General features: G+C 37.6%; 4 protein-coding genes and 1 non-coding gene across 6 annotated transcripts; 4 read left to right on the forward strand and 1 right to left on the reverse strand.

The window, feature by feature from the left end:
* The first annotated feature begins 209 nt into the window (after positions 1–209).
* Positions 210–2925, forward strand: LOC108197241 (ferritin, chloroplastic). The gene is made up of 8 exons (XM_064082824.1): positions 210–689; positions 1340–1423; positions 1512–1572; positions 1651–1738; positions 1838–1899; positions 2031–2096; positions 2494–2557; positions 2657–2925. Exons 1-8 carry the CDS (start codon positions 355–357, stop codon positions 2701–2703), a joined length of 807 nt encoding a protein of 268 aa, XP_063938894.1. The 5' UTR covers positions 210–354; the 3' UTR covers positions 2704–2925.
* A 2407-nt stretch (positions 2926–5332) lies between these two features.
* LOC108197897 (uncharacterized) lies at positions 5333–6319 on the forward strand. Its single transcript, XM_017365636.1, has one exon. The coding sequence runs from the start codon at positions 5333–5335 to the stop codon at positions 6317–6319; it is 987 nt and encodes a 328-aa protein (XP_017221125.1).
* Positions 6320–6791: 472 nt separating this feature from the next.
* TRNAS-CGA (transfer RNA serine (anticodon CGA)) lies at positions 6792–6872 on the forward strand. The gene has a single exon. It is a non-coding gene; the product is annotated as a tRNA-Ser (tRNA).
* Positions 6873–6927: 55 nt separating this feature from the next.
* LOC108199370 (ubiquitin-activating enzyme E1 2) lies at positions 6928–13291 on the forward strand. 2 transcript variants are annotated; one of them, XM_064083309.1, is made up of 7 exons: positions 6928–7198; positions 7469–7749; positions 8273–8490; positions 9597–10391; positions 10557–11425; positions 11517–11949; positions 12301–13291. In XM_064083309.1, exons 2-7 carry the CDS (start codon positions 7482–7484, stop codon positions 12895–12897), a joined length of 3180 nt encoding a protein of 1059 aa, XP_063939379.1. In that variant the 5' UTR covers positions 6928–7198; positions 7469–7481; the 3' UTR covers positions 12898–13291. The 2 variants fall into 2 exon arrangements, with proteins under 2 accessions (XP_063939379.1, XP_063939378.1); XM_064083308.1 differs by lacking the exon at positions 6928–7198 and having other exon boundaries at positions 7437–7749.
* Positions 13292–13387: 96 nt separating this feature from the next.
* Positions 13388–15216, reverse strand: LOC108199371 (protein NODULATION SIGNALING PATHWAY 2-like). The gene has a single exon (XM_017367155.2). It carries the CDS (start codon positions 15126–15128, stop codon positions 13509–13511), a length of 1620 nt encoding a protein of 539 aa, XP_017222644.1. The 5' UTR covers positions 15129–15216; the 3' UTR covers positions 13388–13508.
* Positions 15217–16108: the final 892 nt, after the last annotated feature.

Raw genomic sequence — 16108 nt, forward strand, 5'->3', positions numbered from 1 at the left:
AGCAGGATTTTAGATGTATTTTCACATCTAAAATTCTTTAGTAGCACTAATCCAATCCAAAATTCTGTAGTTGGGCCCAGCAAGTACCAAAAAAACTGGAGAACCAAGTTAGATGAGCACGGGTTGGCCACACGCCCATCCCCAAAACCCAATCACCATTACCCACCTGTCATATAATCCAATGGTCCAAAATGACTCCTGCTTAGATAAAACTCTCAAGAACTCTCATTTTCCAATCATCCTCCTGCTATAAATAAATTTCTATAAACCCTAAAACCCTAGTCTCCTAATCTTCACACCCCTCAATTCATCTTCCCAAATCTTGAAACCCCATCTGCTTCAATCTCTGTAAAAATGTGTTCTTTAGCATCATTTTCTGCCATTCAAGAAGCAACTCATGGAGCTCTGTTTAGCTCAAATTCCAAATCTTTATCATCTTCTAGCATGATGTCTTCTCAGGCTCATTTCACCACTAGAATGCATCTTTTTCCAAGAAAAAGAGCTGGAGTTTCGGTTTCGGCTTCGGTTGAAATTGACAGTGGGAATAGCATGCCAGTTAGTGGCTTGGTGTTCCAACCATTTGAAGAGGTGAAGAATGAGGCCTTTGTTGCTCCAGTTGCTCCTCAGCTTTCGATTGCTCGACAACGCTTTGCGGATGAATGTGAATCAGCAATCAATGAGCAAATCAAGTGAGTTTTTTCTCTTTCTCTGTTCCTCTAGTATATTATGATTTGTTGTATCTTAGAACAACTTAAGAATTACAATGGATGAGGATATGGGAATTATATGATGTATGGAGCTTTACTTTTTCCTTTTTATAGGTAGATCTATGGAAAGATTTGAATGCTTATACGTTAGATTTACATATAGAAAACTTGACTATGAAATGTGCCAAATTTAGTGTTTTTCCCTTGTGCTTTTGTGGGCTATTAAAAGTTTTTATGAGCAAGTATTCGATACACATGCTTAAGATGTCGTAAGAAATAATGCAAATACATTATTACTATGCAAAAACATTATTGATGAAGGAAGTAGTGGAGTGTGAGGCCTCATTTGCTTAACAAGTGTAGTTAAACCAAGGCAAGAATGATGTAACTTGGAATATCTGATTAAAGAATTGAAGTGAGAGAGATGGCGAGCATACTACTAATATAGAAGAATTCAGTGCGGATTCTGATTAGTTTTGTGCATTGTGATTTGCTAAATATTGTTGTATGTATAGACTGGATCCCAATTTTATCTGGAAACGAATATTCAATAATGTTTGCTTCATTTCATCCATCTGAGTTCTATACTAATCATTTATTTGTATTTGATATGTTCGTTCTGTCTGTCACAGTGTGGAATACAATAACTCTTATGTGTACCATGCAATGTTTGCATACTTCGACAGGGACAACATTGCTCTCAAAGGACTTGCCAAGTAACCAGCAAATATTTTTTGAAATCCTTACAACTTTCTTTCTATTGTTACTTTTGAATGAACTTACTATTACCTTGCTTTAATTTAGATTTTTCAAGGACTCAAGTGAAGAAGAAAGAACACATGCTGAGATGCTAATGGAATACCAGGTGCTTGCAATATATGTCATATTGTTTCTGTTTTGCTGCAGTTATCACATAGTACCTAATCTCTTCAGATCTAAACAGAACATGCGTGGTGGAAGAGTTAAATTGCACTCAATAATGAATCCCCCTAGCGAGTTTGACAATGCAGAGAAGGGCGATGCATTGTATGGTGAGTTCTGATATTATTGGTCCATTAAGGAACAGATTGTTATGTCTCTGCACCACAAAGGTGTAACAGTTCTGAATTTTTCTTTCAAATTCTGAGCAGCCATGGAACTAGCATTATCTTTGGAGAAGCTGACAAATGAGAAACTTCTGAGCTTGCACAATGTAAAACACTGTTTGCCCTTTTTTTTTTTTGTTCTGTTTTTGTAAACTGAGGGCATTGTTCACTGATTTTATTTCTTGAAATACTATGGAAATCACGTCTGTAATGTACTTGTATTCTTAATGAACAATAGGTGGCTGACCGTTGCAATGATCCTCAATTGGCAGACTTTATTGAGAGCAAATTTCTTAATGAGCAGGTAATCAGACAAGTTTCTTCCTATCATGTTCAATAACTTCCCGCTTTTAAAACTATGGTCTTTGAACGAGAGTACGTTTATATCTCTTCCTTGGCAATCGGTAAAGCCGTTTTGGCCGTTTCGTTCTCCAAAATTTAGAAATTCTATAATATATCCACTTTTGTTACCTTCACTATTTACAAAAATTGTTAACTAGGTAAAAGATAACTTGTTTAGTTTTGAACTTAGCAAGGACCTGCTTTTTGAAGTAGTAAATGTTGGTATGGACATAACTGGCTCTGTAATATTTATGAGTGAACCTAGATAGTAATAGTAAGATGCCCTTCAACAGAGTAAACACAATCAGAACTTAATCAGCATCTTCTAACATGACTAAGTTATTATTTTTGTTTGTCAGGTTGAAGCTATAAAGAAAATAGCTGATTATGTCAGTCAGTTGAGGAGGCTCGGAAAAGGACACGGTATGAAATATACTTCAAAGATACTTCTACTTTTTCCTGACTTTGCTTCCGCTATATTATATATCAAGTCTTTCTCTAATGTGGTAAACTTTACTGCAGGTGTGTGGCACTTTGACCAGAGTCTCTTACAGGAGGCAGCAGTATAAATAACTCCCCAGCTGTTTAATTTAGGTAGGATCTGCTAGTTTACATGAGCTTTTGGATGTGTTATTGAAGTTTAGACATTTCATGTAATGAAATGATGGATTTGCGGCAGGTTTAGCCTTGTAGGTTTATAATGTTTGAAGTATGAAAAACTAAATCAGACTATACTTGAGCTACTTGGTCAATTATGTATACTATATCTGCACTTGGATTTTATTGCTAAAGCGTATATGTTCTAGCTCAGAAGGCTAATTTATGATTTATCCTACTGAAGATAACTGATCGTAGAACTAATAAAGTATTTTAATAGAAACTTTTAGTGCCAGTAAAAACACTGAGAATGACAAAGAGGACCTGGGAGAAGCCTCTGTTTGTATTGTGGACTACTATATTCTTGTGTTTGGCAACAAGAATGCTTCAAACTTTATTAAGTAAACTATAAATGCTAAATAACTTTATTGAAGCCAAGGCCCAAGAGTGACAAAAGAAAAAGAATGCATCTTTTGAAGAAGCACAAACCATTTAAGTTGGTCTGAAGCAAACTCTTCTGCGGAAACGCATTTTTCTGGTTTGTGGGCTGTTAGTATAGATAGAAGAGTGCACCATCTCCCACATCACTTGTATATCTTCATACCCTGCACAAGCCTCTTTGTCCTTATAAAGACTCACCATCCCAGTCCCTTTCTCTGCAACGACCATCACCATATGTTAGGGAAAGGAACAAACGCAGACACACCCACTCGCTAACACATACATCATCTGATATCTGAAAGATTTTAGCTTACCTTTAGACTTGTGTCTGAGGCGTGAAATGACCTTCAAAAGTATCGCCTTTGATGGTCGGAGGAACGACTTCTTGAAGTTGAATGACAGCCATTTCTTCCACCTCTCCATCTTCTGAATGTATAGTTCTCTAAAACCTCAATAGTATATATGCTCTCTCATTCACTAATCCCGCGCCTCAGAACTAATAAACTAATGCTATACTGCTAAATACAAATGCATTCAACAAAACAGAAGGAGACACTCAAAGGGACAGAAAGCCTTCTATTCTGTTCTAAAGTTGTTTTTACATAAATATACATATTTGAATAGAGTACTATTAGAACAAAGTCAAAATAGAAAGATTAATAGGCCCAGTCCAATCAAACGAATGATTAAGAACTATTAATATCTAATCACTGTATATTTTATAATAAACTAACCCTAGTTTAAACACTTGAAGTTGAAGATGTCAGTTTGTAGGCTTAAAAAGGATATAAACACTTCACTTAGTATTTCATAAGAAATAGTAAGCTTGACTAAACTCTGGGAGTGAGTAGGAAGGGTTTGTTTGGATTTTGGCTTTCCCACTTATTCCTTTTAACCTAAGATTCTCATTTCTATGCTATTATAAGAAGAAGCCAATGGGGCCTCTGGTCAACTAGTTGGTTTAGTTTTGTTTTTCTTCAAGTGGCTTTCTGCTTGTATAGTCTCTCTTCCACAACACCCATACAATTAATCAGTAATCTAAGTGGCCTAGTATAATTACAGTTAGTTAAGCGATCATCAGGTACGTACTTATTAAGCGCTCGAATAAATATTACATAATTAACACATTTGCAGGCAGTCTGTAGCATCTCTGCCTACCAGGGCTTTCACCAGTGATCATAAAATAGATTTTGCACGTAAATTTTTTTGTTTTGGAACTTGTAGGAAGTGTTTTGGCCTAATCGACTTATTAATTCTAAGCAGTTGGTAATTTTAAGCAGCTGAGGGCTCTGAGCATGTGCTCACTAACTAATTTAGGTTACCTACTGCTGTTTGTATTAATATTTCAGTGCTTCACCAGCTCTCTCTCTTCCAACTCTTCTTTTACATAATAAGAATGGCACCTCAACTTTCTACTGTAAGTTAAAGAAGTGTAAATATATACAGTAAGATGGTATCGGTAGAAAATTTCAATTCCTTACTAAATTATCGACTTCCCATTTTTACTATAAATACCGTGTTAATTTTTTTTGGTTATTCAAAATGTGGTGATTTACTCAAGTTCTTCCCAGAAGCAGAAAGCTGAAATCTTTTTATCTAGATATCTCTTCTGCTTCTTCTCCTCGTGATGTTGTAACAGCTATAGCTTACCTGTATCAACTTTGTGATTGGTAGAGTGTGAATTGTTAGCTCAGTAGCATAGTCTACGCGTATTTGATGGTTTTAGTCACTTGTAAATCACCCTGTGATACTGGCAACTCCGATGATTGACTCCTATATTGTAGCCAGCTATAAGTAATCAGTAGTCAAAGAGCGCAATATTTAAGCACATCCTTGAATGCATAAAACATAAGAGCATAATGCACTAGTATGTTTTCGATTTATTGCAAGTGATGCATTTGAAGTCAGATTATGCAGGACCATAAACACAGAACATCTAATTATGACTAAATAAATAAATATGAGGCCTAATTTGGAAATGAGTCAATAATGTTTGCCAAACATATGTTATCCTATTTTTGACAACCACTTCATACTTCTGCACAAAACAAGGAAATTTGCTTCTGTTTTATCCACAGGTTGAATTGCCTACTCTATTCTTCTCCTAAAGCCCTTCGAAGCATTTTTAAACCAGATGCAGAGAATTAAGAATCAAAAACCATGGAGACAGAACAAGAACGAGCACGAGACCTGGATATAATTGGCGTGATCAAAGAATCATTTAACCTTGTTATTTCATGGAAGACAATTTTCGGGCAGATTACATTATTCCACATCCTTCCCCTTTCCATAACCTTCATGTCCCACATTTGGATATCAGAATGGCTTTTCGGAGAAATCACATATGATGAGGACTTGTTATTATTCACCAGGGCCGGTTCTCCTACCTACAATGACATCATCGACCTCATTCAGACCGAGAAGATGCTCTTCATCCTATTCACAATCCTCTACTACATTTTCGCCATCATATTCTCCCTCATTTCAACGTCTGCTGTCGTTTACACCATAGCCTGTATTTACACAGAAAAAGACCTGACCTTCAGGAAACTGATGACGGTGGTGCCACGAGTCTGGCAGAGGCTCATGGTCACTTTCATGTGGAGTTCTTTCATCGTCTTTGCATACAACATCGCGTCATGCTTTGTTCTTGTCACTGCTATCAACATAGAAGCAATAACCGACGCCTGGGGACTCTTAATTTTCCTGATCACATACCTTATCGGCTTTGCCTACATTGGCATTGTCTGGCAGCTGGCCTGTGTCACATCCGTACTAGAAGATCTCAGCGGAATACGAGCCATAAGTAAAAGCAAAGATCTGATCAAAGGCAAGACACTAGTTGCCGGGACAATCTATGTTCTAGTGAACACAAGTTTTGCAGGAATCCAAGTGGAGACCATAATGTTGGGGCCTGATCCAATGCAAGAATGGGGAAACATATCTGGCTACGCCATTCTCTGCGTCGCGCTTGTGGTTCTGATATTATTTGGTTTGGTTAGCCAGACAATCATATACTTTGTTTGCAAATCTTATCACCAGGAGAATATTGACAAGCCTTCTTTAGCAGATCACTTGGAAGAGTTCACAGGAGAATATATGCCACTACTAGACAAGGATGTTCAGTTGGGGAAAATTCCAGCCTAAAAATGAAAGGTCTCTGTAAAGAATATCAGTGTTCCTTGGATATGTAAACAACTAGGATTCTTTTCTTAGGTAAAGGAGCCTTGATTTTTGTATGGTATATGGGCATAGATTCACTTTGTACATAGAGACTAATGGTGGGGAGTTGTGCTACTATGTTTTCATACATCATTGGATATGTGTTATTTAAACTAAATTTTAATCTTGTTTAAGTGAAATAATTTCAAATTGACATTAGATCCGATTTGAAGAAAGTGGAGAACCAGTATATATCAAAAGTTTATACTATAAGCCTTTTATTTTCATTGATTTAACTAGATGTTAAATGGAAAAAACTAAGAGGGAAGGGGAGCAAAAACAATTTACCTCCAAAGATTTTTTCTACCATTAATGTTCAGGTATATTTCAAATACTGAGAACTATTTTCCTTTAAATTATATATATATATGTAAAATGTAAAACCTACAACAAATGCGTCGATATGTCCGAGTGGTTAAGGAGACAGACTCGAAATCTGTTGGGTTCGCCTGCGCAGGTTCGAATCCTGCTGTCGACGACTTTTTTCATCTTTTAATCCCACTTTATTTTATTCATAAGCAAAACCTTAAACATATACTATAGAAACTCAACATACAGAAACCTCTATTTTGGGCAGACACACTCTCTCTTCCAATATCTCTCTGCAAATCTAGACAGAAAAATATTGATCAAGAACCCTTTTAATCTACATCTCTCTCTCTCTCTCTCTCTAATACTGATCAAGAACCCTTGTTAACTCTCCCTCTCTCTCTTTCTCTCTCTCTGACCTAAAAACACAAACCCCAAATTATTAATCTTTATTATTAGCAAATAAAAATATCGCCTTCCTTCAATCTCTCAAAGGTATGTATCTATCTCTTTCTATCTTTGTTCATTCTTTACTTCATATCTATATATGCACAGCACACCCAAATCTTTTTCTTCAATTTTATCACGTTTCTTTTGCATATAGATACACACAAGCTTTGCAAATACACATAAGCACGTATATATCTGATTCTTTGTGTGAAGTTTGGATTTTTATATACTCATAAGCACATATATATCTGATTCTTGGTGTAAAGTTTGGATTTTTATTGTAATTTAATTGGGGAAAATGGTTCTAACCAGCAGTTCATCGGACTTTATGCTGACCGGAAAGAGGGTTTCCGAGGGAGAGGTTGTAGTCGAGGAGTCTTCTTCTTTGATCAAAAAGCAAAAGATCGAAAGCGTTTTTCCGACAATGGGGGGAAAGAATGTTAGTAATGGTAAAGATATGATTGAGAGGAGCTCACCTGATATTGATGAGGATTTGCATAGTAGACAGCTTGCTGTTTATGGCCGCGAGACTATGAGGCGTCTTTTTGCCTCCAATATCCTTGTTTCCGGGATGCAAGGACTTGGCGCTGAGATTGGTATATACATATGTGCTTTGATTGTTGTCTTGTTTTGTGTTCACTGAGGTGGATATGATAATTTTTGTTTGGTGTGTGTTGTTTAGCAGGGATATGTAATTAGGGTTTATTCAATGTTTTAAATACTAGACGGCTTGCTGTTTATGGCTGCAAGACTATGAGGTGTCTTTTGGCCTGGAATATAATTGTTTCTGGGATGCAAGAACTTGGTTCTTAGATTGGTATATATATCTATGCATGAATTGTTGTCTTGTTTTGGGTTTTCTAGTGTGTGGATGTAATAACTTATGTTACTTGTGCATTATTTAATAAAAATATGCAGTTAGGTTTAGTAAGTGTTTTGCATTCTCTGTCTTTTATGAGGTTTTGAATTTTTTATCAAGGGATTTATTAACATTGGCTGATACTTGACATGTTGTCATTTGTTCCTTCTGTGAATTGGAAAATTTCTCTTTCCAGATAACAAGGCATTTTCACGATGGTAATAGATCTTTATAATGAAGTGGTACATGTGTGTTTACAGTGAAAAACCTTGTTCTTGCTGGAGTCAAGTCTGTGACTTTACATGATGAGGGGGACGTGGAATTGTGGGATTTATCTAGCAGTTTTGTTTTCTCGGAGGATGATGTGGGCAAGAATCGCGCACTTGCTTCGGTGCCCAAACTTCAAGAGTTGAACAATTCTGTTGTTGTTTCGGCTTTGACTAATGAATTGACCAAGGAACACCTCGCTGGTTTTCAGGCAAGTACCTGGATGCATTATTCCATAGAATTATTTTCTCTCACTAGTCTCTAAAGGTCGATTAATGACCTGTTTCCAATTTATGTGAGAGTTTAAACCATAGAATCAGAAGTTGAAACAATGTCATTTTGATTAGTTCAAAATAATATCAGTCTTTTGAGTTTTGAATAATATCAATTTTGAGCACGATTGGATAGCCCAAGCGGTAGGTTTATCCTCTGTTGTCCCGGAGCACCCGGGTTCGACTCTGGCTCATCCCAAAAAGTACTAGAACAAATACTCATTTGTAAGGCATATAAGCCTTAATTGTCAACAAAAATCAGTCTTTCAAATAATATCAGTTTAGTTTCATTGACTTGAGTTGCTTGCTCTGTATTTGTCGGATGCCTATGAATTGTCCAACAAGGCAATAACATAAAGAATTGGAAATTTAGCTGTATTGTAGACCAAAGTTACAACAATATATGGACTTATTCAATGGATTTTATTCTCTATCTGAGCATTTACTAGTTATGTTATTAGCTATTGGAGTAAAAAGATACTGGGAAGATACAGTTGTGAATTGTAAGTTGCAAAGACCAGAATACAGTTTATTCTGTCAATAGGAGTATGATCTAGTCACTCTTATAGTCTTATGTCAATTAGAGTGTTCCATTTGGTGATTGTTCTTTTCCATGATTCTATGTTACTGGCTTCTGATCGGCTCTAGTTTTTCTAATTTTTAACAAATGAAATTATTTGGTTTCGTGATGTAGTGACCCATGTTTGGATATATTGAAATATAATTTGGCAGTTTTTTTATTTGATTCTCATTGATTGTGTTGTGAATGTTCCTAAAGAATTGGCTGCAAAGTAGTAATATGTTATATAATTATGAGATAAGATGGTGCTCTGAAACACTTTTATGGTGTTCCTTAGTATATGCATCCGCTAGTATAGTTCTTCAAAAGCTTCTTCTTGTATAACACTAAGTGATAAATAGTTTAATTCACAACATACAATTTTGAAGCTTAGGTCTACAAAGAATCAATGTAATTGCTGTATATCTTTACCTTTGTGCTTGATTGATCTATGGCCCTAGACTTTGACATGTCTTAATCATGCAGGTTGTGGTAGTCACTGATATCAGCCTAGAAAAGGCAATTGAATTTGATGACTTCTGCCATAATCATCAGCCTCCAATTGCTTTCATCAAATCTGAGGTACGAGGTCTTTTTGGTAGTGTATTTTGTGACTTCGGACCGGAGTTTACTGTGCTTGATGTCGATGGTGAGGATCCACATACGGGCATCATTGCATCTATTAGCAATGACAACCCTGCGCTAGTTTCATGTGTTGATGATGAGAGACTTGAGTTTCAAGATGGAGATCTGGTCATATTCTCAGAAGTTCATGGAATGGCAGAATTAAGTGATGGAAAGCCAAGAAAGGTTAAAAATGTAAGACCATATTCATTTTCTATTGAAGAGGACACCACAAACTATGCTCCATATGTGAAAGGTGGCATGGTCACCCAAGTTAAGCAACCAAAAGTTTTCAAGTTTAAGACACTACGAGAAGCACTCGTGGATCCTGGTGAATTTCTTTTGAGTGATTTCTCCAAGTTTGACCGACCTCCTCTTTTACATTTGGCATTTCAATCACTGGACAAGTTTTTATCAGAAGTGGGACGCTTCCCTGTTGCTGGATCAGATGAGGATGCTCAGAAATTGATATCTTTGGCCACTGGCATCAATGATAGCTTGACCAATGGGAAAATTGAAGATATAGACAAGAAGCTTCTTCGTAACTTTGCTTATGGTGCTAGGGCAGTGCTAAACCCAATGGCTGCTATGTTTGGCGGCATTGTTGGACAAGAAGTCGTGAAGGCTTGCTCAGGGAAGTTCCAACCTCTTTATCAGGTTAGTAACATTTTTGTTGGCACAAGTTTCAAGTGTGGCTTATAGATGAGTTTTATAGTACAGACTGTACAGTTATCTGATTGTTATGGATCATTTGGTGAGTAAAATATTCTATTATAGGAGTTCTAATTATAGCTTTCATTCATTTATTGTTTATGTGGACAGTTCTTTTACTTTGATTCTGTTGAATCTCTTCCGGTTGAACCTCTGGAAGCTGATGACCTAAAGCCATTGAATAGTCGTTACGATGCCCAAATCTCGGTGTTTGGATCTAAGCTACAGAAAAAGCTAGAGAATGCCAAAGTTTTCATGGTAGGATCTGGTGCTCTAGGATGTGAGTTTTTGAAAAACGTAGCTTTAATGGGGGTATCATGTGGTAATGATGCGAAGCTAACAATTACAGATGATGATGTCATTGAGAAGAGTAATCTTAGTCGGCAGTTCCTTTTCCGTGATTGGAATATTGGCCAGGCCAAATCAACAGTTGCTGCCACAGCAGCTTCTGGAATAAACCCGAGTCTTCACATCGAGGCACTCCAAAACCGTGCAAGCCCTGAGAGTGAGAATGTTTTCGATGATACATTTTGGGAAAACCTGAGTGTTGTCATCAATGCACTAGATAATGTGAATGCAAGGCTCTACATTGATCAAAGGTGCTTGTATTTCCAAAAACCACTATTGGAGTCTGGAACCCTTGGTGCCAAGTGCAACACACAAATGGTCATCCCTCATTTGACCGAGAACTATGGAGCCTCGAGGGACCCACCTGAGAAGCAAGCGCCAATGTGCACTGTACACTCATTCCCACACAACATTGATCACTGCCTGACCTGGGCTCGTTCTGAGTTTGATGGTCTGCTTGAAAAGACACCAGCTGAAGTAAACGCCTATTTAACCAATCCTAGTGAATATACAAATGCTATTAGGAATGCTGGAGATGCACAAGCCCGAGATAATGTGGAACGTGTTCTTGAATGCCTTGATAAGGAGAGATGTGAAACTTTGCTAGATTGCATATCCTGGGCCCGTTTGAAGTACGTGATGCTTTACTGCTTAGATTATTGCTGTGGTATCTTGAATTTTTTTTCTTTAGCTCGCCTAAATTTTGCTCTTTTCATGAATCAGGTTTGAAGACTACTTTGCAAGCCGTGTGAAGCAGTTGACTTTCACCTTTCCCGAGGATGCTACTACCAGTAATGGTACACCATTCTGGTCTGCCCCAAAACGTTTCCCCTGGCCATTGAAATTTTCTTCTGATGATCCAAGTCACCTTTATTTTGTAATGGCGGGTTCTATCTTACGAGCAGAGACATTCGGCATTCCAATTCCCGAATGGGTTAAATCTCCTAGTAAGTTAGCTGATGCTATTAACAAAGTGGTAGTCCCTGAGTTCCAGCCCAAGAAAGATGTAAAGATTGTCACAGATGAGAAAGCCACTACACTTTCTGCTGCATCTGTAGATGATGCTGCAGTGATCAATGACTTGATCATGAAGCTAGAAACATGTCACAAGAAATTGCCACCGGGTTTCAAAATGAATCCAATTCAGTTTGAGAAGGTTCTTTTCTCCCCTCCTCCCCACATTAATAGCAAGAATTGAGTATAGAGATATTTGTCTGGTTTATTATTCTATGCCATTCTCTCTAGGGAACTTTATACATGTGTTCTGGTATACAATGGTAATTAATATAAGAGGTGCATCCTTGATATAAAGTGGCAACATTATTGGTGTAGTTTGAGCTTGGCTACATGATGCAAAGTGTCAAATACAAAAACGAATTCGGTACCCTTTATCTTGCGATAATTTCACAAGAGTCAGCATAAGAGTGTTGGATTCTGATTGATGTGATCAAATTTATATATTAGTCATTGATATCTCCCTCTTATGCGCGTTTTTTTGAATATGCAGGATGATGACACTAATTATCATATGGAGCTTATAGCTGGACTTGCCAACATGAGAGCTAGGAATTATAGCATTCCCGAGGTCGACAAGCTCAAGGCTAAATTTATTGCTGGAAGGATCATTCCTGCTATCGCCACCTCCACTGCCATGGCCACTGGTCTCGTCTGCCTGGAGCTTTATAAGGTTCTCAGTGGAGGTCACAAAGTGGAGGACTACCGCAACACCTTTGCAAACCTGGCACTTCCTTTATTTTCAATGGCTGAGCCAGTCCCCCCTAAGGTGATAAAGCACCAGGGCATGAGCTGGACAGTGTGGGACAGATGGATACTGAGAGACAACCCATCTTTGAGAGACTTGCTTCAGTGGCTAAAAGACAAAGGGTTGAACGCATACAGTATTTCCTATGGGAGCTGCTTGCTTTATAACAGCATGTTCCCCAGGCACAGAGATCGCATGGATCGGAAGATGGTTGATCTGGCAAAGGAAGTTGGAAAAGCAGAGCTACCATCACACCGGTGCCATTTTGATGTTGTAGTGGCCTGTGAGGACGATGAAGACAATGATGTAGACATTCCTCAGGTTTCTATATACTTCAGTTAGGCTGTTTCTGCTAATCTACTTAAGTTTCGAGAATCCAAGAGAAGGACTCGGCGTCACCTGATCAATAAAAGACTTGAAATGTCCTATATAAGCATCCGGTATTAGGATTATCTCCTCGCTACAATCCTGATGTTGGTGCTCTGCGTTACATTACTAAATTACTGGTTTTCATTTGAAAGCAGACTTGAAATGCGCGAACCTCGTATCAAAACATTTGAACATTCGTCTTGTTTCTTGATGACCCATTTGTATTTTGCTTTGCTTCTGTCTGAAAGCAACTGTTCCAACCTTATGATGATGCAGCCAGCTTAAAAGCTGCTGCTAGCCTATGGATTTGCTTGTGGGTTTATATTAATCTTCGATTTCTTTGAAGAAAACTTTTTATCCTCTTGAATTCTATGGTTCTTTTATCTTTTGAATTCTATGCTGATATGGAATACTGGAGTTTATAACTCTACTATATAATAATTTTGGTCATGAAACCTGGACATCATAAAACAAAGATATGCTGCTCTATTATATATGCCCATAATTTTTACTGGTATAGCTAAAGTAAAAAAGAGAAAAAACTAATCTGTTGTATTATCCCCCTATTTAGTTAAGTCTGATATTCACATCCATGTTGAAACTCTCACTAATGGACTTCCTTTCCATTCCAGAATCATTTCATTCTCGTTCAGGCCTTCAGTTTTGATGGCATATGAAGTTTCTCCTTCCTTGGCCATCTCTTTCGCTTCTAGTAAGTTCTGTTGGCTCACTTTTAAACCTTGTAATCCAGTTATTGCCTTGGATACAGGGCCATTCTGTATCTCCTCCTCCCACCTCTGAAAGCAAGAGGGAGAAGAGACATATGGTGCGAGGAAAAGGCTTTCCATGGCTAATCTTCCTTCTGCAAAATAAGCTGGAAAACTGCATTCCATTGATTCATACAGTGCATGGAAGTGCCTCAAGTTTTCAGAAAAGTACGAACTGAATTTTGGAAAACTTTTCATAACATTTACATCTTCCCCAAGGCCAAGTGTTAACATCCCTTTATAGGTTGCAGAATTGGCTAAGACTGTCTGAGCTACAGTTATAAATTTCAGGACATCGCGTCTGCTTCTCCTACTCCCCATGTGCGGAAGGTTAGTTATACAATTGAAAGCTAACCATTCTCTCCTGTTCAAACTCCTTAAATTTTCTACATTTCTCATCAAATCAACCATTGTAATCTCCTCTACAATCAGATTAAGATCAAAAGATCCAGCGTACTCATAGAGTCGCGACTTAGCCTCCTCAAATTTCCATATTGCTGGATTAGAAGCAAAGTCATGCTCTACTTTAATTGATGTCAGTTTTAGTGCTTTGTTTTGACCACTTATAGCCTCAATAAGTGAAGGCCACTGAATTCCTGCTCCCATGTCAAAGTCTATTATGTGTATCATCTCTGCATTATCTGGCATAGCTTCAAGAATGGCGGAGTTGGCAGCAAAGTGAGAAAACCTCCCATATGGGAAGATTTCATAGAATGCTTTAAATGCTGCCTCGAGGTTTTTGATTGCTTCTTGCTTTATGTAGCTTCCTTGGTTTTCCATGGACTGAAATAGGCTGAATGCTACACGTTCAAGTGTCTCGCCTACTGGGCTAACCTTCTCATTTATGCGTTTGACTATGACCTCTGCAAGTTGTGATTGCCCTTCATCAACAGCCTCGCCATAAGCTTTTAGCAAGAGGCAGAGGCTTGATTGGGTATCAATTTCCATATCATCACTTGGTAATATTAGTGACTGGTTTTCTGACTGCAAACATTCTGTTCCGATATATGATTCTATTAGGAGATCAGATTCAGGACTCCATAAATCTTTTTGCTCCATAGAAGATAGATCAGGACTCCAGAAATCTTGTTCCTCCCCAGGAAGTTGAGACAATATATTCTCCTTACCGTCACTTCCATCTAACAAGCCACACATAGTCTCAATCTCATAACTCGAAATAGCTTCAAAGCTCTCCATAGCAATATTCTCCCTTGGCAGTATGTCTTGCATCTGATCATCTATAAATGAATAATCAGCAAGCTCCTCGGATAGAAAACCTGGAAAATATGAGTCTGAGTTTGTGAGTGAACCCTCACTGTTGGTAATTAAGGGTGAAAACTGATGGTTGTTAATGCAAATTTGCATTGTTTGATCAAGAGTCAAGTTCATGGTGTTATATGGTTCCCAAGAGGGTAGAGAAAGTTGAGATTGCATCATTTTTTTTTTTTCGAGATAACTTAAAAGTGGAAGTGGAGTCTTGATTTGGGGATAGGTCTAATTGGTTTATATATAGAAGATGGTGAACTTTGAGATCACTTCTTATCAACACTTTCAACCTCTCACAACATATTTTAAAAGGGATCCTGACAAGCGATTATTTGCAACTATCTTTGAGCGTTTTTTCCCTGCCAGAAGACAAAATCCCTAGAATGGGAGATATAAGGCTCTCATAGGGTAGGTAACCCCTTGCAGGTATCCCCTTGTATTCGCATAAAGTTTTAGGGTTAAAACTTTGACGGAAAAAATGCTCAAAAATGATTGCATCAATCGCTTGTCAGGACCCGGACCTATAATAAAAATGGTATCTAATATAAAATTACTCAAGGCTCTTATTATGTCCTGTAGTTGATGGTTTTTTCGGCATACTTGTTGAGCAGAGTTCTCCTACAAAGTCCTATTCATTTCTTGGAGTTTTCCGGGAGGTTGGTTTGCTGTGCATATCAACCTGAATATACTATTCATTATGTCACACGTATTCTTATACAGCGATATACACGTCTTTTCAAGTGTACCAATTTTCTTAAACTTAAATGTTTTCTGTCAGGTTTCCCTGAATATGTGAAATCAATTTAGTTTCACATGTGGGATTATAATATTTGAGCTTGACTATATAAAAAAATGACAGGTTGATAGGGGGATATCCAGATTATCCCATTAGAATTTCCCTACTGAAAAAAGGACAAATATGTAGAGTTACATTAGTTGTCCCATGGTTGAGAAATTGTATTCGAGTTCATATGATCATTCTGCAACATTTTCAGAGATCATTGTCAAATGTCAAAATAGTATTTCTTGGTTTCTTCAGTTAAAACTTTTTATACTGATAATTGTGCAGTTGAAGAAGATTTTACCCAGAATACTCCAAAAGTCATGAATTCTGCATTTAGGGTAAAAAGGTTTGATTGATGTTCTTCTTT

The sequence above is a fragment of the Daucus carota genome, chromosome 8 (assembly GCF_001625215.2).
Source record: "Daucus carota subsp. sativus chromosome 8, DH1 v3.0, whole genome shotgun sequence".
Classification (NCBI taxonomy): Eukaryota; Viridiplantae; Streptophyta; class Magnoliopsida; order Apiales; family Apiaceae; genus Daucus; species Daucus carota.